The 25,905-nt window shown below is 42.6% G+C and overlaps 1 protein-coding gene across 19 annotated transcripts in view; it reads right to left on the reverse strand.

The window, feature by feature from the left end:
• Nucleotides 1–25,905, reverse strand: part of RUFY1 (RUN and FYVE domain containing 1) — a 278,993-nt gene that overhangs the window by 146,265 nt on the left and 106,823 nt on the right. For all 19 annotated transcript variants that reach the window (XR_004537446.1, XR_004537447.1, XR_004537444.1 and 16 more), the window contains 3 exons: nucleotides 23,632–23,733; nucleotides 8,897–9,013; nucleotides 2,712–2,879 (listed from right to left, as the gene is read on the reverse strand). Coding sequence is in view for 14 of the 19 variants with exons in the window: in XM_033926870.1 (XP_033782761.1) it covers nucleotides 2,712–2,879; nucleotides 8,897–9,013; nucleotides 23,632–23,733 (387 nt within the window). In the remaining 5 variants the exon portion in view is untranslated. The remainder of the gene's footprint in view (nucleotides 1–2,711; nucleotides 2,880–8,896; nucleotides 9,014–23,631; nucleotides 23,734–25,905) is intronic.

The following is a 25,905-nucleotide window of genomic DNA, read 5'->3' on the forward strand; positions in this document are numbered from 1 at the left end:
CCTCTTGTCCGAGTCACATTTGACAATGTGAATAACGATGTTTCTTGCTCTATTTTGTCGAATCCTTTTAGTATTTTGAAAGTCTCTATCATATCCCCTCGCAGCCTTCTCTTCTCGAGGGTGAACAATCCCAGTTTTCCGAGGCGTTCTTTGTAGCTCAAATTCTCAATACCTTTTACTAGCTTCGTGGCTCGCCTCTGCACCCTCTCCAGCAGGGTTATATCCTTCTTTAGGTAGGGAGACCAGTGTTAACATAGTAACATAGTAGATGACGGCAGATAAAGACCCAAATGGTCCATCCAGTCTGCCCAACCTGATTCAATTTAAATTTTTTTATTTTTTCATTTTTTTCTTCTTAGCTATTTCTGGGCGAGAATCCAAAGCTTTACTCTGTACTGTGCTTGGGTTCCACCTGCCGAAATCTCTGTTAAGACTTACTCCAGCCCATCTACAACCTCCCAGCCATTGAAGCCCTCCCCTGCCCATCCTCCTCCAAACGGCCATACACATACACAGACCGTATAAGTCTGCCCAGTAACTGGCCTAGTTCAATCTTTAATATTATTTTCTGATTCTAAATCTTCTGTGTTCATCCCACGCTTCTTTGAACTCAATCACAGTTTTACTCTCCACCACCTCTCTCGGGAGCGCATTCCAGGCATCCACCACCCTCTCCGTAAAGTAGAATTTCCTAACATTGCCCCTGAATCTACCACCCCTCAACCTCAAATTATGTCCTCTGGTTTTACCATTTTCCTTTCTCTGGAAAAGATTTTGTTCTACGTTAATACCCTTTAAGTATTTGAACGTCTGAATCATATCTCCCCTGTCTCTCCTTTCCTCTAGGGTATACATATTCAGGGCTTCCAGTCTCTCCTCATACGTCTTCTGGCACAAGCCTCCTATCATTTTCGTCGCCCTCCTCTGGACCGCCTCAAGTCTTCTTACGTCTTTCGCCAGATACGGTCTCCAAAACTGAACACAATACTCCAAGTGGGGCCTCACCAATGACCTGTACAGGGGCATCAACACCTTCTTCCTTCTACTGACTACGCCTCTCTTTATACAGCCCAGAATCCTTCTGGGATACAGTATTCCAAGTGTGGTCTGACCATTGCTCTGTAAAGCGGCATTATGATGTCCGCCGATCTACTCGTGATTCCCTTCTTTATCATGCTCAACATCCTGTTTGTTTTCTTTGCCGCCACTGCGCACTGAGCCGACGGCTTCAGGATCATGTCTATCAGTACCCCCAGATCCCTTTCTTGTTCGCTCTTGCACCTAACATTTTGTATTCATGTTCTTTGTTTTTCTTTCCCAGGTGCATCACTTTGCATTTTTCTATATTAAACTTCATCTGCCATTTTTCCGCCCATTTCTCTAGCTGGTTCAAATCTCTCTGGAGTTCTTCTCTGTCCTTTTGTGACCCAACTGCCCTACATAGTTTTGTGTCTACAAACTTGATTAAATTACTTGTTGTTTCTTCTTCTAGGTTGTTTATGAAGATATTGAACAAGATTGGCCCAAGAACCGAACCCTGGGGCACACCGCTTGCCACCTTTTCCTAGTCTGAGAACTTCCCATTTATGCCCACTTTCTGCAATCTGTTTTCCAGCCATCCGCCTATCCTTAGTATGTCCCCTTCTATTCCATGGCTTTGTAGTTTCTTCAGAAGCCTTGCGTGTGGAACCTTGTCGAATGCTTTCTGGAAGTCCAAGTAAATTATATCCACCGGTTCACCGTTATCGATTTGTTTGTTCACCTCCTCAAAAAATTGAAGTAAATTTGTCAAACATGACTTCCCCTTCCTGAAGCCGTGTTGACTAGCTCTCATCAGGTCGTGATTTTCCAGGTGTTGCACTATGCTATCCTTTATTAGTGCTTCAACCATCTTCCCAGGAACCGACGTAAGACTCACAGGTCTATAGTTGCCCGGTTCTCCTCTCGATCCTTTTTTGAAGATTGGGATGACATGAATCAGATCAGAGGCTGTCTCCTTTGAATAATATTTTTTTGTTAGAGGATATAGCTGTTACTTTAAATTAGACCTTTTGAAAATTGGTTATCATTAAAATCAGGACTATTGCTGATTTTTACTTTATTAGACCTTTTGAAAATTGGTTATCATTAAAATCAGGACTATTGCTGATTTTTACTTTATTAGACCTTTTGAAAGTCAGTTATCAATAAATCTGAATTTTATGCCCCTGATGCAGGCATAAGCTGAAAAGTGGCCATGGCGGGCTTTTATTGAAAAAAAGTGACTGAAGTATGGTAACATCCAGCTCCTTTTCATATCCCTAACACAACTGTAATGCCATCAAATCTTAAAGGCATGAAAGGAAATAGAGGAATTTACATTCACCGGATGTCTTTATACATTTCATATTACATTTGCTTGTTGTGAATAGAGAATGACAAGGGACAAATTTTTCCCCGTCCCTCGGACCCCGTGAATTATTTTCCTGTCACTATCCCATTCCTGCAAGCTCTGCCCTCATCTGCACAAGCCTCAAACACTTTAAAATCATAAGTGTTCGAGGCTTGTGTGGTTAAGGCAGAGCTTACAGGATTGGGGTAGGGACAGATTGTGGGGACGGGATGGGGAAATTGAGTTCCTGTGGGGGCGGTGAAAATGTCCCCGTGTCACTCTCTAGTTGTGAACCCCTAATAAGGAATGATAAAAATAATTTAAATTCTAACAGCATTACCTTGACTTTGTCAAATAGCTGTAAATGAATAGCTTTTACTTCATCAAGCTGTTGCCGAAGAGCTCCCAAAGCATCTTGTTTTTCATGGGTATCTTTCTCCAGGAGCTTCATAGCAATTTCCATTTCTGTTTTCATTCCAGTCTGCAGTTTCAGCTCTTTTTCCAATTCCTTTAAAAACAAGTTTTCACATTAATACATGAATTTCTGACCACCCAATTTTCTATAATACTCCCAATACAATTTCCCTTTGAAAATCCCATAGCAGACCAAGATCACAGGTTTTCTTTATCCTCTATAATAAAACCCTAAGCGCGCATGCGCACTTAGGAGGTCATGATCCCTGCTGCTGTGATGTGTGCCTCCATGCCGAATTCAATTTAAGGCGCGTGGGGCAGAAGAAGGAGAGTGTGACTGTTTCGTTCAGCAGTTTCATCATGCGCAGTAGAGCGTGTGGCAGTTTCCCCATCAATAGGAGCCTGCGGTGGTTTAAACACTGCCTTTCTTTCACGACACTGCAACCTCCGAAACCACTGCCGACCACCACGAAAACCAGGTAAAAGGGCTACTGCTGGACAGGGGGGAGCAGGGAAGGGATGCTGTTGGACAGGGGGGAGGTGAAAGGAAGGGAGAAGGGCTACTGCTGAACAGGGGGAGCAGGGAAGGGGTGCTTATGGACACAGGAGATCAGGCAAGGGGTGGTGGTGGACAGCCGAGGAAAGAGAAAGAAAGACAGACAGACAGCGGCCAAGGAGAGAGAGAGAGAGAGAAAGAAAGACAGACACACATCTATTCTAGCACCCGTAAACGTAACGGGCTTAAAGACTAGTATTATTATAAACAGTTTAAACTCTATCCCTGTTTCTTTGACCAGACTAGGGAGAAGAAGGTGACAACTTAAAGTTTTTAATTCAGGTAAACATCTGTTTACCTGTGGAGCTCCCTTTGAAAATTGGTAACCTCCTTATCCATTTCTGTACTACCAAAGTTTGAAAAATAAAAAATACACATTCTTCATTTGCAAACTTTCCTCATGCTGACCTGTTAATCTCATAGCACCATGGATAAATAGTACAGTATATAAACTGTGCAATAAATAAATAAATAATAGCTCAAACCTTTCCTGGAGAGACCACCTCTAAGGATGCCTCTGTCATCTTTGGCTTTTCTCATAGTTTTAGTAAGCTGGACACTTGTCCTCTTTGAAACAAATTGAGATTACTAAAGGTCACTAAATAGCTTTCTTTTTCAAACATTTTGTTACATAAGGATACATTACATCACTAGAAACCAATATTTCCATATTCATGTTACTACAGCTTATTATACCTATTCTCATGTTATAATACTAAGTAACAACATTTTTTTTTTGTTCCTATGCCACAAAAGTGGCTATCATTCTCCTCAAACTTTTCTTTTGTGACTAGGACATTGATATTTTGAAATTTACCTTTTTTTACAGAACATTCCAGATCGATTCCAAGCTGAGTAAAGTTAGGGGCCCTTTTAATAACATGCAAACATCCGGGAGATGCATATACATGTCATAATTCCATCAAATCAAATGATAAATAATATTAATTATTTAATAGAACTTACTATTAAGATCTTAGGCATCATCCTAGACCAAAATTTCACGATGAAAAATCATGTAGATGCTTTGGTCCAGAAGGTCTTTTATACTTTACTAGTGTTTAAGCCCGTTACATTAACGGGTGCTAGTAAAGCCTCCTTCCCTCACATGTCCCCTATTTTCAGCCCCAGCTCCAGCTCCAAACCCATTTTTACCCCACCCCCCTTCTCCTATCTTTTCCCTTTCAGCCCCAGCCCCCTTTTCTCACCAGCATTTCCCTCCCCCACTCCACTTCCCTGTGCAGTAGCAGCAGAAGCATACCCTCCCCCTCCATTTTCCTGTGCAGCAACAGCAGCATTTCCCTCCCCCAACCCACTTCTCTGTGCAGTAGTACCTCTTCTGTGCTCCCCGTCCCTCTTCCCTGCTCCCCCTGTCCAGCAACACCTCTTCCCTGCTCCCCTAGCCCACTTCCTTGCTCCCCCAGTCCAGCAGCACCTCTTCCCTGCTCCCCTAGCCCAGCAGCACCTCTTCCCTGCTCTCCTGGTCCAGCAGCACCTCTTCCCTGCTCCCCCTCATCGCCTTCCATACTTTGTCCCTCCCACACCCTCCGAAGCCAACCTGCCATCCCCCTGTGCAGTAGAACCCTCCCCCCGCCACTATCGCCGCCGTGCAGCCGACCCCACTGACCCTCCCACCGTGAGACGACCGTCAAACCTACTGGCTCCAGCAGTGGCCGCATCACACTAAAGACGCCTTCCCATGCTCTGATTTCCTCTGCTGCGTCTATGATGACGTCATCAGAGACGCCGGCAGAGGAAATCAGAGCATGGGAAGGCCACAAAGCAGCGTCTTTAGTGTGATGAGGCCGCTGCTGGAGCCGGGAGGTTTGTGCGTCTCGCGGTGGGAGGGCCAATGGGGGTTTGTGTGTGCCGGGAAAGGGTGAACGGGGGGGGGGGGAAGGGGGCGATGACGACGGCGAGCTTACAGTGAGGGAGGGAGGGAGTAGAAGTGCGCATGCGCACTCTTGCCGGCAGAGCCCTAGAGCTCACGGAAAACGGAACACGCAGGTAAGAGTGCGCATGCGCGCTTAGGGTTTTATTATATTAGATGGAAGCTGCGTAGCATTAGATCATATTTTGATGTCGCATTCTTCAATTGCTGGTTGAGTCACTGGTAATGAGTCAGCTGGACTATTGCAATATAGTTCTTTTGGGAGGAATTCAAAAGAATTTTTCAAAGTTGAGAATAGTCCAGAATGCTGCAGCTCGCTTGATTTTTGGCTTCAGGATGTATGATCATGTCAGTCCACAGACAATTGCATTGGTTGCCTGTCGAGGCTCGTGTTAAATTTAAGTTTGGGTGTTTCTGTTATAAAGTTCTTTTTGGTATGACTTCCAATTATCTTCTTGATTCATTCTCCATTGTTGGATCCAAACATCAGCGAAGTACTCATGGCTTGTTTAGCTTTCCATCAACTAAAAGAATGTTGGTATAAAAAATGTCATCACCATCTGCTCACCTACCAAGCGACAGGGAACTAAAACCTCTGCTACTTTGTTCTGAGTCTTATTATGATTTTGGAAAGCAATTGAAAACTCATTTGTTTAGTCTTTAACTATCTGATCCTTTTGTATGGTATTTTAAAATTTATGTAAACCACATTGAACTTTTTGGTTATACGGTATAGAAATGAATTATTAGATTAGATTATGCGGCCAATTTATCAAGACAAGAGGGAAAAAGGTACTCTACAGAAGCATCTGCTAAGATGTGAAGTGCCTACAAAGCATATTTTGGTGTGCCTGCTGGGGATCAAGACAAACCTTGGGCACCCTCACTTCACATGCAAGCACTGAAACTGTAGAAGCTAAGACAATTTTGTTTCTCACTAGAATGGCCAAATTTTGTGCTATAAAATTTCTTAGAATGTTTAATTTTTTTTATATTTAAATTTTAAAATTTTCAATGCTATTTGAAAATATATGAAATATGTTGTAAGAATCTTTTACACATTAGTTATAGTGAAATACATTTCGAGGAGCATAATCGAAAGAAACGTAGAAGTCCGTTTTGGGCCTAATTCGCTAGTCGCCCAAAGTTGGCAGTGCCAAAAGTCCATTCTTGAAAAATACATAAGAATTGCTGCTGTTGGGACAGACCAGTGGTCCATCGTGCCCAGCAGTCCGCTCACGTGGCGTCCCTTAGTCAAAGACCAGCGCCCTGAGACTAGCCCTACCTGCGTACATTCTGGTTCAGCAGGAACTTGTCTAACTTTGTCTTGAATCCCTGGAGGGTGTTTATTCCTATGACGGACTCCGGAAGAGCGTTCCAGTTTTCTACCACTTTCTGAGTGAAGAATAACTTCCTTATGTTCGTACGGAATCTATCCCCTCTCAATTATAGAGAGTGCCCTCTCGTTCTTCCCCTATTTTTTTTAGAGAATCGTCTAACTGTACGTCCAGCCGTTTGATTGTCCAGACCACTATGTCGTCTATCTTTATACCTCATTCTCGTCCAAAAATTCATCCAAGTCAAAAACGGCTAGAACAAGACCTTTTGGACTTGTGAGGGGCCAGCAAAGTAATGGACTGGCCAGCCAGACATGGCAACAGAGTAGTGGGGAACTTTACAGGGCACTTCTGCTAACTTTCAAAAAGGGTGCCACATAAACATTTTACCATAACTCCCTTATAGGTCATGGTGAGCCCCTACAAACACCCCCAAAAACTACTAGATCCACCTGTCAACAACACCAATAGCCCTTATGGGTGCAGGTGACACCTATATGGCAGTACAATAGTGTTTTGGGAGATTTTTGGGGGGTGCACATGTTTCACCATGAATGCAGTGGTTAGAGTGGTTTATGGGCCAGGGTCCTCCTCTCTATGGTTAACTAGCCCAGACAACTTAAGCCACCTCTGTGCTGATGTGCTGGAGGCAGGTATGTACATTTTTATTACGATTTTTATGGTATTGGGGTGGGGGGAGGGGTCTGTGCTTTGTGTTTGCAGTGCTTATCTGGTCACTTTGGATACCTATTTTCCACTTAAACCTGTTTTTAGATGGCCTAAGTCACAACATACAACTTCCATCCAGGCAGCCTCATTAAACTTTTGGTTATACTTGCAGTACGACTAAGTCTTGGTCGACCCACGTCCTGCCCAAATCCCGCCTTCACCACTCCTCCTAAAACGCCCCTTTTAGCTCTGGGTGTACAGCAGCACTGAAAAGGCCTAAGCTGTTTTTAGGTACGTCTAAAACCCGTGTCGATTATTGGAACTTGGACGACTTAAGGTACGGTGACCAATATTGGACACAGTACTCCAGATGCGGGCACCATCGCACGATACAGCGGCATGATGACTTCCTTCGTCCTGGTTGTAATACCCTTCTTAATAATACCCAACATTCTATTTGCTTTCTTTTAGGCTGTTGCGCATTGTGCCGTTGATTTCATTGTTGTATCCACCAGCACACCCAAGTCTTTTTCAAGGTTACTTTCCCCTAGTACTAATCCTCCCATTTTGTAGCTGAACATTGGGTTCTTTTTCCCTATATGCATGATCTTGCATTTCTCTATATTAAAGTTCATTTGCCATTTTTTTGCCCACTCCTCCAGTTTGTTTAGGTCCCTTTGTAGGTCTTCACATTCCTAAACTGCCTCTTGGAAATCAAAAACTGGATGTCTGTCAACAAATTACAACCAAACGTCTCCAAAATGGAACTCTTTTGGATCTGCAAAGAAAACTGCAACTACATCCATCCCTCTCTATGCTGGGACTCAACTAACATAACTGCAAAAGACCAAGCACACAGCCTAGGAATACTCCATGACTCCAACCTATTGCTTTACAACCACATCTCTCAGAATGGGCGCTGGTAGGGCTAATCTCGGTTAGGGTGCTGGTCTTTGACCAGAGGGCTGCCACGTGAGCAGACTGCTGGGCATGATGGACCACTGGTCTGACCCAGCAGCGGCAATTCTTATGTTCCTCATTTTATGACCTGCATCAACTACGGAAAATAAGGAGCTACTTTTCTGAGTCCGACTTCACTCAGCTACTCTATGCCTTAGTCCTCTCCAATATGGATTACTGCAACACGCTATTCAACTGTCTCACAACAGCATGTACAAAATGTGGCAATCAGGCTTCAAAAAAATTTTCATCCCCGTGACCCTGTCTCCCAAGCTCTATCGTTGGCTCATTGAACATAAGAACAGAAGAACATTGGCTACCTGTAGCCAAATATTGTGTCTTCAAGGGCCTTATGCTAGCATGGCACCAGTAAACGTGATGACCAAGCTTCCTCCATCTATGCTAAACAGGTCCCTTCGATCCCAGGATGAAACACACCTCAAAACGCCCCTGGCCATGTCCTTCCACTGCAAACCGCCAAACAATATTCCTACTCTCCCTTCATACCGAGCCACTGGAATCAACTGCCCCCCCAGATCAGATCCCTTGAAGGACTCCTCAACTGTAGGAAAGCAATAAAAACATACCTGTTCACCTAACTCCCCCATCCATGACCAATAGATTACAAAGAAATATATATTGATACAACATCATGTTCATTTTCTTTTGAATAAAGCAAAATAAAAAATTATTTTTACCATGCAAATTCTTTTTTCTTCCTTTAGTTGATGCCAGATTTCATTGTACATTTCATCCAACCCTTGACGTGACTGTTTATATGTATCCAGTTCTAACTTTGTATCCTCTTTTCTTACCTAAAAAACATTTTTACAAGATATATAACAACTTAACATATTTGACTGAGGAAAGCATTATTAACATTGATACTTTAAAATTTTTATAAACACAATTTTACTAAACAACTTTCCAAGTTTCACATGTAGAGCCATAATTAACAGGTACATTTAGCTACTTGAAGGTTCAGGCTATGATCATGTGCCCTGCAGTAGCAACAGGGCTCCAACAGAAAATTTAGCTCTTCTGGAGAGAGCTATTGGAACAGTGATTAAAAATAATATAGATTATGCCACTTCAGCCTGTTATGGACTGCTTTTTCTTTTTTTTTTCCAAATTCTTTATTCATTTTTCCATCTTACATCACGTACACAATATTACATCATTAAAAACTTGTACATATTACTTGAATTTCTTTCTTATCATCTTAAATACATAAATTTATTCCCTCCCCACCCACAATATTTTAATCAAAAATATCTTATAAATGTTATATTCTTATCTATTGATTAAATCTTTGAATAAAACTTTATACCCTCCCCCTATGTATATATATTACTTTCAGTGTAAAATGATGTCTAATCATTGCAATAATTTGTCAATGGCCCCCAAATCTTTTTAAAATTGTTATAATTCCCTCTTTGTATGGCAATTGTTCTTTCCATTTTGTAAATGTGGCATAACAAATTCCACCAGAAAGTATAATTAAGTCTACTGTAATTTTTCCAATTACTGGTGATATGTTGTATGGCGACTCCTGTCACAATCAATAAAAGTTTATTATTACTAGATGAAATTTGACTTCTTGTTCTCATTGACATACCAAACAGAATTGTATCGTATGATAATGCTACATGGTTTTCTAGTAAACAATTCATTTGAGACCAAATTGATTTCCCAAAGGCCATGATACAGGGACAGTAAAATATTAAATGATCTAAGGTCCCTGCTTCCAGATTACAGTGCCAGAATCTATTAGACTTAGAGCTATCTAACTTTTCTAATCGAACTGGGGTCCAAAATGCTCTATGTAACAACAACAACAACAAAAAAAAACAAGTTTGTCTCATAGATGCTGACACTGTACATCTTATTCTCCAAGACCAAATTTGTAGCCATTGAGACATAGAAATTTGATGCTTAATCTCAATGCTCCAAATGTCTCTAAGACCAGTCTTTGGCTTTTTGTTCGCAAATCCAGAAATCAATTTATACCACTGTGCGACCTGGTGTCCCAAGAAATCCGCCTGAAAGCATAAGAATTCCAGACTATACTGATTATTAAGATTTTTCCATTCAGGGAACCCCTCCTGAATAGCCTGCTTCAGTTGCAACCATCTAAAGCTTTGTGAATTATTAAGACCATATTTATGTTGCAACTGAAAAATCAAGCAGTTTACCATTTGAAATAACATCATCTAAAATCCGTATACCAGCAATAATGTAATGCTTCCACATGACTTTAAATCTGCCAATTTGAATCTTGGAGTTTAGTCATATAGATTGATTTGTTGATTTGTGTATTGGGTTAGGTGTTAAGTTACTGACATAACGCAATGTTTTCTAAGAATCCATTAATATTCTGTTCTCTTTGTATATTCTAGGCATCTTGATATTGAGAACATGAGATAAATATAAAAGGTGTCATTATGTCACCATGCCATTAAGCTAAGTACTCTCAGATTTGTATAGTGGAACTTAAAAGTACGGGCTGCTATACAAGAGAAGCAGAATAATTAATAAGTTTTTTCAAAAAATAGTTAAAACAAGAATAAAATAATAGATAGAATGTTTTTGATAAATAATAAAGTTTACTGGAGAAACTAAATGGACCGATGATAGCTCACCCTATTGTTATCAGCTCGTAAGATACATTGAGCTGTTAGCTGTGAGCGCTTGAGATTCCTATAAATTTCTCCAATAATTCCAGTTTGGAATTTTTTTGTCTTGTAGTTTAGCCTTTTTTGAAGGATCTTGTGTGTTTCACAGAAATTTTAAGGTTATTTAAGAGATAAATATAAAGGAAACATGAGTCGCCATTCCAAATATAACCAATCTTGGGTATTTTCCATGAGCTCTGGGAGGACTAATACATATCCTGGCGTAAAATATAGGCTTGATGATACCTATAAAAGTTGGGAAAATTTACCCCACCCTCCGCAATTGGTTTTTGTAAAGATACTAAAGCAATTCTAGACATTTTATCCAGCCAAATAAATTTTGTAAAAATACCATTTAATTTTTTATAAAAGGACCCATTAAAGAAAACTGGTATCATATGGATTGCTTTTTAAATGTAGGACTTTTGGGCAAAAAGTTATCAGCAAGTAAAATGTTTACTGCAATGGTCTTACAGATCTAAAATAGGGTCAATAAAGATTTTCTCCCATTTTGGAGATAATTTTATGGAGCAAAGTATGACAGAAAGATTAGGCTCTTACCTCGATAATCTTTCTTATAGATGTGTCTAGTGGTCCTGAACCGTAGGGTTTTGCATCTGAATCTGCAAGTTGCTTGCAGAAAACTGTCAAATCATGTTTTCAACTCACCTCCTTCCTATGGAGCTGTTCCTGCCCCCTCAGTTTATACAAAAACAATCAAGTAGCACTGTAATGAAAGAGGGAAATGAGGAGGAATCCCCCGATTGTACATTTCTGTTCTGCTCTGTAACAAACATTAAGAACATAAGAATTGCTGCTGCTGGGTCAGACCCGGTGATCCATCGTGCCCAGCAGTCCGCTCACGCGGTGGCCCTCTGGTCAAAGACCAGTGCCCTAACTGAGACCAGCCCTACCTGCGTACGTTCTGGCTCAGCAGGAACTTGTCTAACTTTGTCTTGAATCCCTGGAGGGTGTTCTCCCCTATGTCAGACTCCGGAAAGAGCGTTCCAGTTTTCTACCACTCTCTGGGTAAAAAAGAACTTTCTTATGTTCGTACGGAATCTATCCCCTTTCAATTTTAGAGACTGCCCTCTCATTCTTCCTACTTTGGAGAGAGTGAAACACCTGACCTTATCTACCAAGACCTTATCTACCCTTCAGTACCTTGAATGTTTTGATCATGTCCCTAATCTAATCTAATCTAAACCTTAAGTTTATACACCGCATCATCTCCACGGAAGTGGAGCTCGGCACGGTTTGCAAGAACTTAAATATAAGAAGAGAAAGGAAAAAGTTTACATGAGCTTATATATAGAAAGGAAGAGTAAGGGGGAAAATAGAATTACATGTTAGAGAAGAGCCAAGTTTTCAGTTGCTTGCAGAATAGTTGGAGAGAGCCCAGATTCCACAGCGGGATAGTAAGGTTGTTCCAGAGACCTGTGATTTTGAAGAGAAGAGATTTTCCCAGTTTACCTGCATAGAGAATACCGTCCCCTCTCAATCTCCTCTGTTTGAGGGAGAAGAGGCCCAGTTTCTCTAATCTTCCGCTGTACGACAACTCCTCCAGTCCCTTAACCATCTTAGTCGCTCTTCTCTGGACCCTTTCGAGTAGTACCGTGTCTTCTTCATGTACGGCGACCAATGCTGGATGCAATACTCCAGGTGAGGGCGCACCATAGCCTGGTACAACGGCATGATAACCTTTTCTGATCTGTTCGTGATCCCCTTCTTTATCGTTCCTAGCATTCTGTTCGCCCTTTTCGACGACAACGCACATTGCGTGGACGGCTTCATCGAGTTGTTGATCAGAACTCCCAAGTCTCTTTCCTGGGGGGTCTCTCCAAGTACTGCCCTGGACATCCTGTATTTGTGTATAAGTTTTTTGTTACCGACATGCATCACCTACACTTATCCACATTGAACCTCATTTGCCATGTTACGGCCCATTTCTCGAGCGTGTTTATGTCACGTTGCAAATCTTCGCAATCCTCCTGCATCTTCACTATTCTGAATAACTTAGTATCGTCTGCAAATTTAATCACCTCATTCATCATGCCAATTTCCAGATCGTTTATAAATATGTGGAAGAGCATGGGTCCATGCACCGAACCCTGCGGCACTCCACTGGTGACACTTTTCCAGTTCGAGTATTGTCTATTTATTCCCACTCTTTGTTTCCTATCCGCCAGCCAGTTTTTAATCCACATGAGTATTTCACCCTCAATTCCATGGCTTGCAATTTTTCAAAGTATTCGTTCATGCAGTTAGTTGGAATATAATTTTTGGTAATCAAGTTGATAAGAATTGTGGGTCAACAAAGATAAGATATCGTAGGTCATTGCATTCTATTCAACTAAACGAGGTCTGCCCTTTTTTTTAAGTTCCCTCCTGATTTTCAGGAAGTTCTATTTCAAGATCAAGCAGATATTTGGAATAAGATTTTACAGGAAGTATTAGACGAGTTAGTACCATTGAAAGCAGGAAAAACAAAGACCAAAAATAGGTGGTTTCATGAGGGATTGTTGTCACTTAGGAGGCAGTTAAGGAGGGCAGAAAGAGTTTGGAAAAAGAAAATAACTAGATCAGCTTTAGGCCATTGTAAGATTATTGAAAGCATTTATAATAGGGAAATAAAGAATGCAAAAAAAGATTATTTTCTGTGGAAAATAAAAAATGCGAGAGGTCCAACGAAACAATTATTTTCTATAGTATCACCTTTAAAAAACTCCCACTCGATACTACCCCAGCTCCGCGAAAAAACCCTATCCCATCCACCCGACACCAACTCCATAATTAATTCAACCCCTCAGCTATGGCCGCAGGCATTTGCATTTTAAACAAAACCTGCACCCATCGACCTAGCAGCCTCCACATGGCACTCCAACATCCAATCCCTCTGTAACAGCCTCGCTCAAACAAAAATGACACGACTAACCACCAACAAAACACCTGCTCCCTGGTACACCAATGACCTCCGATCCATAAAAAGATCACTGAGGAAAGCGGAAAGAAACTGGATCAAACACCCAAACCCAGAAACCAAAGCCCATTGGGTAAACACATCTGTCACCTACAAAGCTGCCATCCTAGAAGCAAAGAAAGCCTACTACTCTTGCATCCTACAGATAGCACCAGCTAGATCTAAACAACTGTTCGCCCTCACAAACTAACTCTTCACCAACGCCCAAGGAAAAAGCCACAGCACCCCAACAGAAGTTTCGTCAGCCGTAAGCCCGAGGTGATAATGCCACTGTACAGATCCATGGTAAGACCCCATCTGGAATACTATGTACAATTCTGGAGACCACATTACCAAAAGGATGTGCTGAGAGTTGAGTCGGTTCAGCGTATGGCAACCAGGATGGTCTCAGGACTCAAGGACCTTCCGTATGAGGAACGGCTGGGCAAGTTACAGCTATACTCACTTGAGGAACACAGAGAGAGAGGAAACATGATCGAGACGTTCAAATATGTCACGGGCCGTATCAAAGCAGAAGAAGATCTCTTTTTTCTTAAAGGACCCACGGCAACCAGAGGGCATCCGTTGAGAATCAGGGGAGGGAAATTCTATGGCGACACCAGAAAATATTTCTTCACCGAAAGGGTGGTTGATCGCTGGAATAATCTTCCGCAACAGGTAATTGAGGCCAGCAGCGTGCCAGACTTTAAGAAAAGATGGGATTGGCATGTGAGATCACTTCATGGGCATAGTTAGGGGGTGGGTCATTAGTGTGGGCAGACTGGATGGGCCGTGACCCTTTTCTGCCGTCATTTTTCTGTTTCTAACTTGATAGTGAGACTCTCTTGGACTTCTTCCAGTCCAAAATACAAACCATCCGCAATAATCTTGACACCAACACCCCTCCAGCACACCCCCAGCCCAACACAAGTACCCCATCCTCTACCACTCTCCCCCAACTCCATATGGCCACCCATGTGGAGGTTCTTGAAACCCTTAGAGAACTCAAGCCCTCCAGCACCATCCTCGACCCCTGCCCGTCTAGCCTCCTACTGTCCACAGAAGATGCCATGGCAGAATCTATTCTCCCCATTATTAACTCCTCCCTCTCCACCTCTCAGCTGGAAGTCAGCTATTATCAAACCCCCTCTCAAAAAGCCCACTCTTGACCTTAATGAACCCAGCAACTACCGCCCAATCTCTAACCTCCCATTTGTCTCCAAATTCCTAGAACAAATAGTGCTCCGCCGATTACACCCTTTCATTGAATAACAAGCTGCCCTGTCCCCTGCTCAATCCGGCTTCCGAACAGGCCACAGCACATAATCAGTACTCCTGGATATCATCGATAACAGCTGGTCGATATTTGACAAAGGCAGCGACACCCTACTAGTCCTACTTGACATCAGCGTTGCCTTTGACATTGTCGACCACCACCTCCTCATATCTAGACTCTATGACCTGGGAATCAAAAACTCTGCCCTCCAATGGTTCATCTCCTTCCTTCACCAAAGAACCCAAACAGTCCTACTAGGGATGCAGAAATCTAACCACAAACCTATCAAATATGGTGTACCCCAAGGCGCCCTTCTATCCCCCCTCCTATTTAACCTCTTCATCAGAGCTGTCATTGATATAGCCCAGAAGTACAATGTTAAAATCCACTCCTACGCCGATGACATCCAGCTGCTCCTCCCACTAGGCGAAAACCGACCATCCCAAATTGCCAACCTCTAACACTGTCTCTCTGACATGAAAACCTGGATGACAAACAACAAACTACAGCTGAACGCCTCCAAGACCGAACTTTTATGGATTAGGAAAAAAAGTACCAAATACACACGTCCAACTAGTGCTGCCCGATTCACGATTCGAATCGGTTCGTTTTTAGGAAAAAACGGACTCACCGATTCAGCCCCGATTGAAGGTCATTATTTTTTCATCGCCGGTCGCCAGACTTGTTCCCATCTAATGTAACTTCCGGTTTTGCGAAACCTGAAGTTACATCAGAAGAAACGAAAGGGCGTGGGAGCGTTGAGGGGGGAGCGAGCAGACCTCGTGCAGTGGACCTCAGAAACAAACGGTATTTTTTGCTGGCTCTCTCTCCACATTTCTCCTCTCTTCCCCGCGATTCCACACCCAGTCGAGTAAGTATATAAACCGGCGGGGGGGGGGGGGGGGCTGAGAATTGGCAGGGAGGACTGAGAATCGGCAGGGAGGGGCTGAGAATCGGCAGGGGGGCTGAGAATCGGCAGGGGGGGGGGCTGAGAATCGGCAGGGGGGGGCTGAGAATCGGCAAGGAGGGCTGAGAATCAGCAGAGGGGCTGAAAATCGGCTGGGGGTCTGGTGAGTCTTGGCTGGGGATGGAAGCTGGGAATCGGCAAGGAGCTGGCGAATCTAGGGGGCTGGGAATGGAAGCTGGGAATCGGCAGGGGGGCTGAGAATCGGCACAGAGGGCTGAGAATCGGCAAGGAGGGCTGAGAATCGGCAGGGGGGGCTAAAAATCGGCAGGGGAGGGCTGAAAATCGGCAGGGGAGGGCTGAGAACCGGCAGGGGAGGGCTGAGAATCGGCAGGGGAGGGCTGAGAATCGGCAGGGGAGGGCTGAGAATCAGCAGGGGAGGGCTGAGAATCAGCAGGGGAGGGCTGAGAATCGGCAGGGAGGCTGAGAATCAGCAGGGGGGGCTGAGAATCGGCAGGGGGGGCTGAGAATCGGCAGGGGGGCTGGTGAGTCTTGGCTGGGGATGGAAGCTGGGAATTGGCAGGGGGCTGGTGAGTCTTGGGGGCTGGGGATGGAAGCTGGGAATCGGCAAGGGGCTGGTGAGTCTGGGGTGCTGGGGATGGAAGCTGGGAATCGGCAGGGGGCTGGTGAGTCTGGGGGGCTGGGGATGGAAGCTGGGAATTTTTGATATGATATTGCCTTGATTAAATAAAATGTTTAAACTTAAAAAGCTGTGTCATTAACAGTGACCTCAGCAGACCAAGTGCGCAGCCTAGGAGTAACGTTAGATGGCCACCTGTCCCTGTCCACCCATATCTCAAGTAGTCTCCATCTCCTTCTGCTACCTCTGCCAACTGAGAAGGATCAAACCCTACAACTCCCTAGCACCTGACCTAGCTTAACTCCTCTACGCCTATGTCCTCTCCAGGATGGATTACTGCAACTCCCTATTCAATGGAGTAGCCAAAAAAGATCTCAAGCGCCTCCAGTGGGTACAAAATGCAGCAATCCGCCTCCTTCACAACCTCAACTACCATGAGCCCATCTCCCCAGCCCTCTACGCTGAACACTGGCTTCCAATTCACCAACGCTGTGCATTAAAGGCTCTGGTAATAGCACATAAAAGAATTTACGCCACCACCTCTACCTACATAAAATCCATGCTAGCCCTGTACACCCCCCCCCCCCCCCCCCCCAGGAAGATCCCTCCTGTCAGAAACTGCCCGTAAACGCTCATACAGCCACTTCATCCCCCCAACTCTGGAACCAATTCCCCCCTCAAATCAGACTACAGAACTCATTAATGACCTTCCGGAGAGTGGTAAAAACCCTCCTCTTCAACTAAAATTCAACCAGCCTACACCTCTCCCCCTCCAACCTCTCTCCCCCTTTGAACCCTCTACTTAAATTACTGTACAGTCCATTCTTAACCTGTACTAAATTACTGTATAGTCCTTGTACTAAACTACTGTATAGTCTTGCATTGACCAAATGTATTTAAACTATAGTCCTGTACTAAACTACTGTATAATCTTGTATTGACCAAATGTATTTAAACTATAGTCCTGTACTAAACTACTGTATAATCTTGTATTGACCAAATGTATTTAAACTACTGTATAGTCTCTGTATTGTCCAAATATGCTCCACTGTGAATGTTTGCTTGTAGACCGTTCTAAGCTACTGGGAGGACGGGATAAAAATCTAAAAAAATAAATAAAAAAGGGGAAATCTAATAACAGGACTAGAATAATGCCAGAGGCAGATGAGTTAGCAGATTTTTTTCTTTTGAAAATTTTAGTATTACGGTTAGGGGAAAAAACGGACAATCTAATAATGTTGAGATAGGGTTGGATCAGAAGAGAAGAGCATAAAATTAGGAAAATCAAGTTGGTCAGCCTTTCAATTACTTAGATTGACAAAATTAGAAAATCTTTTGAGTAAAATGCATGTTACTTTCTGTGAGTTAGATCCCATTCCATCACAATAGCTTTCGTGTTCTAGACATGGGTTATCGGCTTTGGCTTTAAATATGATACATAATAGTTTAAAGTGGTGAGAACCTGGTATGATAGAAAAAGGCATTCATCAAACCTATTTTGAAGAATAAAGATCTAGATATATTGAATCCAGCCAATTATAGACCAGTTTCTTATCGCTGCTTTTTAGCAAAATTGACAGAACGGATAGTTTTAGAGCAATTGGTTTCTTATATTGAACCAACAAATGTATTAAATCGAAGACAAGCTGGATTTCGAACTATGCATAGTACTGAGACAGTGTTGGCAGGTTTTCTCAGTGAAGTTCACTCTATCTTGGACAGCGGGAACTTTGCAATGGTAGTATCAATAGATCGAAGTTCAGCATTTGATCTAGTTAATCACGAACTTTTATTATATTTACTCCATGAGATCAGTTTAAAAGGAGTGGTTTGGGACTGGTTTGCAGCTTTTCTTCGAGGTCGTACTTTTAGAGCAGTTACTGATGGATCAACATCTAGTGATAGATTATTGGACTGTGGATTACCACAGGGTTCAGCCCTATCACCTATTTTTTTTAACATATTTTTAAGTCCTCTTGCGAGATGAATTCAGGAATTAGTACGTATATCTATGCAGATGACATTTTGTTTGTCTATAGTTTATCTCCTTCAACACTGGATTTGAGTTCCCTTTTGGAAGGTCTAGAAAGGATAGAGGAATGGTTGGGTGAACATGGATTAGTATTGAATATGTCAAAAACAGTAGCATGTTGTATCTCTGGTGATAAGGTAACACCACAATTAGATCTTTCATTACATCACCATCATATAAAGATGGTAGATATTTAGGAGTTATAATTGATTGTCATTTGAAATTTGAAGAACAGGTCTCATCTGTAGTTGTGAAAGGATTTGGGGCATTAAGACAACAGAGCTATTTGAGATTTCTGGAATGAGAAATTGTTACATACTTTAATTCATGCTTTTGTTCTATCTAAGTTGGATTATGGTAATTTGGTATATACAGGAATAACAGCAGGGCAATTGAAATGTTTACTAACAGTACAAAATGCTGCAATTCGGTTGTTAGGCCATACACATATTTATGATCATATAATCCCTTTATATTTGAAATTCCATTGGTTACCAATGGAATTTAGAATTAAATTTAAGATTTTGATCTTGGCACATAGGGCATTGTTTGAGTTACAACCGTCATATCTTTCCAACCTAGTGTTGTTTTATGCACCTAGGTGTTTATTGAGATCTTTGAATGATAATAGAGTAGCTATTCCCCATATTTGAAGGCTCATCTTGCCGTGATTAGAAATGGCACTTTTTTTATTTAGTCACACTATTATGGAACAATTTACCGGTAAATTTAAGAAAGGAAGAATCACTCCAAAATTTTAAAAAAGCCACTTAAAGGCACATTTTTTTCAAATATACTTTTTAAATTGAGTAATTGAATCTGGGACTGCAGTCTGCATTAATTTGTATCAGTTGGTATTAATTTATATTTATAATTTTATATTTTATCAGCAATGTTCTTTTTCTTTCCTATTTTTAATGGAGGTCTTTTCACAAATTTGATTGAGTTGTGCTGTAAACCGCTTTGATCCTTTTTGGCTGTATAGGCGATATATAAAGATTTTAATAAACAAACATTCTTTCTAATGTGTCATGTTATGACCATCTTACTCCTTTATGTCTTCAATACCAATGGCTTCCAAATCAGTTTCATATTAAATTTAAAATTCTTATTTTAACTTTTAAATCTATTCATTGTAAAAATCCCTCTTATCTTTCTTTACTTATTCGTCTTTATTGTTCAACAAGAGTTTTACGTTCTTTGAATGAGAAGTATCTTCACATTCCTTCTGTTCATTATGAGCTTACTAGAGATAGAACATTTTTTCTCTCTCACCATCTCTCTGGAATTCCCTTCCATCTTTACTGAATCTTGAATTTACATACTTAAGATTTAGAACTTTGTTAAAGACTTATCTTTTGAACAGACTTTCTCTATTCAGTTGGATTGCTCCGATATGATTCGGATTTACTACAAATGTAGCCAACAATTCTTAATTTTTTTCCTTAATTTTAATTTTAACTTAATTTAATCTTATTTTTATATAGTTTTATTGTACATAGTTTTATTGTATATAGTTTTGCTGACTATGTGAACCACTCTGTTATTGTATAAGGAAGGGTGGTATATTAAATAAAATAAACCATAAAAATGTCTTCAGGTTCCAGATTCTTCATAGAAACTGGACCCTGAGTAAGAAGATCAATCAGAACCAGCAGCTTGAGGCATTTGGCCCTCTGGAGATGGACTAGATCTGCATACCACGGCCTGTAGGGCCAATCGGATGCCACTAGGACTACCAACCCCGGAGGCCTTGCAATCCTGCGAAAGACTCAACCGAAGACAAAAAATAGAATTGCGAGACTAAAAGAAGATATGAACACTATGTAGAGAGTAATGAGGAGAAAGCAAACATGCTAAACAAATATAGTCAAACCTTGGTTTGCGAGTGTTTTGCAAGACAAGCAAAACACTCAAGCAAATCATGTCTCGCAAACCGAGCATTGACTCGATTTGCGAGCGCCCCCTCCCACCCGTGAATGCTCCTCCCCACCTCACGAACCGGCATCGCCTGCCCAAACACAAGCCCTTACCCCGATCTGGCACCAGTACGTAGCACCAACCCACAGGATGTGCCGGTGCCTGAAGATCCTGACTCTTGCCTGGGCTGGGCCTTGAGCATCTGCGTATGCTTAAGGCCTTCTGGCTCTCACTCTCTCCGAGATTCTCAGGGAGAGCGGGAGCCAGAAGGCCTTGAGAATGCATATATGCTCAAGACCCAGCCAAGGCAAGAGGCAGGATCTTCAGGCACCGGCACATCCTGTGGGTTGGTGCTACGTGCTGATGCCAGATTGGGTAAGGACTTGTTTGGGCGGGCGATGCTGCTTCGCTTGGAGGGGGTGTGTGCGAGCAGGAGGTGGGGGGGGCGGGGGCGTTCACGGGCAATGCTGGTTCTTGGGGGGGGTGGAAGCACACCAGTGGCCTCGGGAGTGGGGGGGATCTTTTTGGGATGTTGTGGGGCAGCGACAGTGGCCTTGGGGGGGAACCAATCAAGTGAGTTTCCCTTACTTCCTATGGGGAAACTTGCTTTGATATACGAGCACTTTGGTTTACGAGTATGCTTCTGGAACGAATTATGCTCGTAAAGTTTCAAGTTTAATAAAATTTTGATTAATCGCTTAATCGTAATTCTAAGCGATGTACACAGTACTAAAATTACAAAATTTAGGGAACAATACAATGCATAACAAGAGCTAAGTCTTGGAGGACTATTGACAAACTTGACAAACCTATAAAACACTAGGGAGGGAAGGAGAAAAGAACTACATGTTATTTGAAAGTAAGCAAGACATTCAAGGAAAATACATGATGGTATGGGAAGTCAAAATGCTACAATGAGGTTATACAGTAGAGTTAAAATCAGCTAGAAAACTGGCTAGCTAAGTATCAAAAGCGTCTTTAAAAAGGAAGCTTTTTGATTTACTCTTAAATTTTTCCAAGTTGCGTTCTTCCCTCAAATAAATAGGAAGCGAATTCCATGTTTGGGGGGCTGTGACAGAGAAAATAAATTGCCGTCTTGTATTAATAATTTTGAAAGAGGGGATCGTCAATAAGTGCTGTTCATTGGATCTCAACGTTCTATTTGAAGTATAGGGAATTAATAATTTATAAATGAAAGCAGGAGTTTTATAAAGTAGGGATTTGAATGTAAGCAAACATAATTTATATGTAATCCGGTGAGCTACCGGGAGCCAGTGTGCCTTTTTAAGGAGAGGTGTTACGTGATCAAACTTCTTAGCTTTAGATATAAGTTTAATAGAGGCATTTTGGATAATCTGTAAACTTTTAATTTCGTTTTGAGCAATTCCCTTAAATAGGGAGTTGCAATAGTCTATCTTAGAAATCACCAGAGAATGGATGAGAATGTTAAGAGATTTTGAACAAAGAAACTGTGAAACTGAGCGTATTTGACGGCGTCTGAAAAGGTTGAACAGAGCCAAGATGGCAGCCACAACTTATTTATAACTTGTTCAACGTAGTGACGCAATAACATAATGACGTAACCAGAGTGTGCCTATTACACGCTTCAATCTCCAAAGAATGGCTACTAGTAAAAGTGATGCCATTCAAAGGACCTATTAAGGCCCTTAGGCCACAAAGTATCTAACCTATTAATCCAGCGCTGTTCTCGTTGTGCAAGGTAACGCCTGAAATCCCCCCCTCTACTTCCCGGGGCAACCACTTCCAAAATCAAAGCTTTCAAAGACCAGAACTCATGCTTACTTTCTATACAATGTTTGGCCAAAGGTGCCCCAAATACTTTATTTTTGATGTTACTTTTATGTTCAGTAAGCCTTGTAGTTAGTTTTCTAGATGTCTGACCCACATAGTTGTGGCTGCCATCTTGGCTCTGTTTGAAAAGCTGTGACCGAATGCACTGTTGTGAGTGTTGTGGTATTTAAATTTTTAAATATTTTGGTTTTTGAGGGTTAATGTCTTAACTTTTGTATTTATTTCTAGTGTGTGTGTGATTGTTAATGTCCCGGTGGCCCTGACGCAGTGGATGTATGTATTTCCCGCGAAACGCTGGCCGCGTCGGCAGACGGACATGAACTAACTGAGGTTTTTAAAAAAAGACTCCCACAGTGAAGACTATTCAACAAAAAAGATAAGTTGTGTGGTCTAGTTTTTCAAATTTGGACAATATGCACAGTATTTGCTGAAGATTTTTGAAAACGCACTATATCTTCAGTAGTGATTGGTGAAGGGTTTATATTAGCTTTAAAAAATAGCACAAAAAAAAGTTAAAATAAGTATTTATTGGCCAATGATTGGAGCAGGAGTATTACATCTACGCGGATCATCTCAGCTTGTGATTGTATGGCTGTGCGTAGGCTCCATCTCTGAGGCCGCTTAGTAAGCCCTACAGTGTTAGGGTTTAACAATACTGATGTGTATTGTTCTATATAAGTGGTATTTTACAGTATTTTGTTGTAGGGGTTGTATGATTTGAGCTTTAGCTTCTGTCATTTGTCCCCTTCTGGCAACTTTGTGCACCTAGCCCACCCCTCCCCATCCATCCTGGTCCCCCTGCAGGTCTACCATAGCTCCCCAGTGGTCCAGTGGTGAGGCGGGGCAGGAGCGATCCCTTTACGCTCCTGCCCGGCAGTCTCCATAGTGGAAAAATGACTGCCGCGAGATCCCGCACCAAAAGAAGTATGAGAAGAGACTAGAATAACTGAATATGTATACTCTGGAGGAGAGGAGGGACAGAGGAGATATGATACAGACATTTAAATACTTGAAAGGTATTATTAATATAGAACCAAATCTTTTCCAGAGAAGAGAAAATGGTAAAACTAGAGGGCATAAACTGAGGTTGAGGGGGAGGAAGACTTAGGAAATTATTTTACATGGAGAGGATGGCATTATTACTTGCCCTGTGTACTGCTGAAATATTGCACAGTAGAGAGTGGATATGTAATATTTAGTAAGTAGATTCCTCACCGCTACACTTCTTTTGCTTTGTTCACAAATTTGTGTATTTTCCTGTTGCAACTGCTGCTGTTCCTCTTGTAGTGACTTGATCCGATCAATAGCTGCTGCAAGCTGATTAATAAAACAGATACAAGGTCAATGCAAAAAATAACATTTGATTAGGCATATTAACATATTTATTTCCCAAATTTTGATTTGACAAGGACATTTTTGTTTAAATACTTCTAAGATCTCCTGGTGATCTGACTGATGATCTTAAAAAGGAGATCTTAGAAGTAATTCAAACCGCCTTTGCTGCTGGCTATTTCAGTTCTGAGGAGAAATATTTAGTGATTGATTCTCCCTCAATTCCAACTACCGTATATACTCAAATATAAACCGAGATTTTGGGGCCAATAAAATAGTCCAAAACTGGGGGTCTTGGTTTCTATTCGGGTCAGCAATGACCCGTCACCCCCTCCCCCCCAAAACCTGTTTGCATGAGACTTTATGGTCAAGCAGAGGCTGGGACAGGAGGGAACGCTCCACCTCCTGTCCCAGACCAATTCTAATTATTTTTATCTCCCTACTGCCTCACCCATGTACCTTAAGTATCCCTGGTGGTACAAGCAGTGGCCAGGATAGAAAGAATCCCTCCTGCCTCCTGTCCCAGCCACCACTGGACCATCAGGTCTCACTGCAGGCCTGCAAAGCACGGGAGGGAGGGGAGAAAGGGTACAGAATCTGGCAGGGAGGAAGGGAGGTTGGGTGCAGATACTGGCAGGGCAGGGGAGTGAGTGAGGGGGCTGGATGCAGAGCAGCAAGGGAGGTTGGAACGGGGTGCAGAGCTTGGCAGGACAAGTCAAGGCACTGCACTTGAATATTAACACCCCCTACCCCTCTTCCCAGTTTATATTTGAGTCAACCTTTTTTCCTCCTTTTTTTGGGGGGGAGGGGGGAAGTTACCTTGGTTTATATTCGGGTTGGTTTATATTTGAGTATATATGTTATCTACATATTACCAATAAAGCACAGTTACTTACCGTAACAGGTGTTATCCATGGACAGCAGGCATATATTCTCACATGTGGGTGACGTCATCTACGGAGCCCCGATGCGGAAGCATTTTCAAGCAAACTTGATTGAAGATTTAAGTTTGCTCTGCTGCTCCACGCATGCGTGCCTTCCTGTTCCACTAGGGGGCGCATCCCCTCGTGGTCTCCAGTTCACTTAACTAGCAAAGAAGCCAACCTCGGGGAGGTGGGCGGGTTGTGAGAATATATGCCTGCTGTCCATGGATAACACCTGTTACGGTAAGTAACTATGCTTTATCCCAGGACAAGCAGGCATGATATTCTCACATTTGGGTGACCTCCAAGCTAACTGAAAAGGGATGGAGGGAAGTTGGCAATTTAAGCAAATAGATTTCGCAAAACCGACTGGCCGAACCGGCCATCGCTCCTGGACAGTGAGTCCAGACAGTAATGGGAGGTGAAAGTATGAACCGAAGACCACGTGGCAGCTTTGCAGATTTCCTCAATAGGTGTGGACCTGAGGAACGCTACAGAGGCTGCCATCGCTCGGACCTTGTGTCCCGTTACTCGAACATGCAGTGCGAGACCAGCCTGAGCGTAGCAGAAGGAGATGCAATCGGCCAACCAGTTGGACAAGGTGCGCTTGGAGACTGGGTGACCTAACCTGTTTGGGTCGAAGGACAAAAATAATTGTGGGACTTTCCGGTGTGGTTGAGTGCGTTGGAGGTAGAAGGCCAACGCTCTCTTACAGTCAAGAGTATGGAGCGCCACCTCTCCGGGATGAGAGTGGGGCTTGGGAAAAAACACAGGTAAGACAATGGATTATTGAGATGAAAATCAGACACTACTTTAGGCAAGAACTTTGGATGAGTGTGGAGTACCACCTTGTCGTGATGGAATACCGTGAAGGGTGGGTCCGCCACTAGAGCTTGTAGCTCACTGACCCGCCGAGCGGAAGTGAGCGCAAGCAGGAAAATCACCTTCCAAGTGAGGAATTTTGGATGGCATTTGTCTAGGCTCAAATGGAGGTTTCATTAGTTGAGCCAGAACCACGTTAAGGTCCCAAACCACCGGAGGAGGTTTGAGAGGAGGGTGGACATTCAGAAGACCCTTCATGAAGCGAGAGACTAGGGGGTGGAGCGAGAGGGCTTTCCCTTCCAGGGGCTGATGGAAGGCTGCAATCGCACTGAGGTGTACTCGAACGGAGTTGGTCTTTAGGCCGGAGAGAGATAATTGAAGTAAATAGTCAAGGACCAGGGGGACGGGGACT

This window comes from Geotrypetes seraphini, chromosome 18 (assembly GCF_902459505.1).
Source record: "Geotrypetes seraphini chromosome 18, aGeoSer1.1, whole genome shotgun sequence".
In the NCBI taxonomy this organism is placed as follows: domain Eukaryota; kingdom Metazoa; phylum Chordata; class Amphibia; order Gymnophiona; family Dermophiidae; genus Geotrypetes; species Geotrypetes seraphini.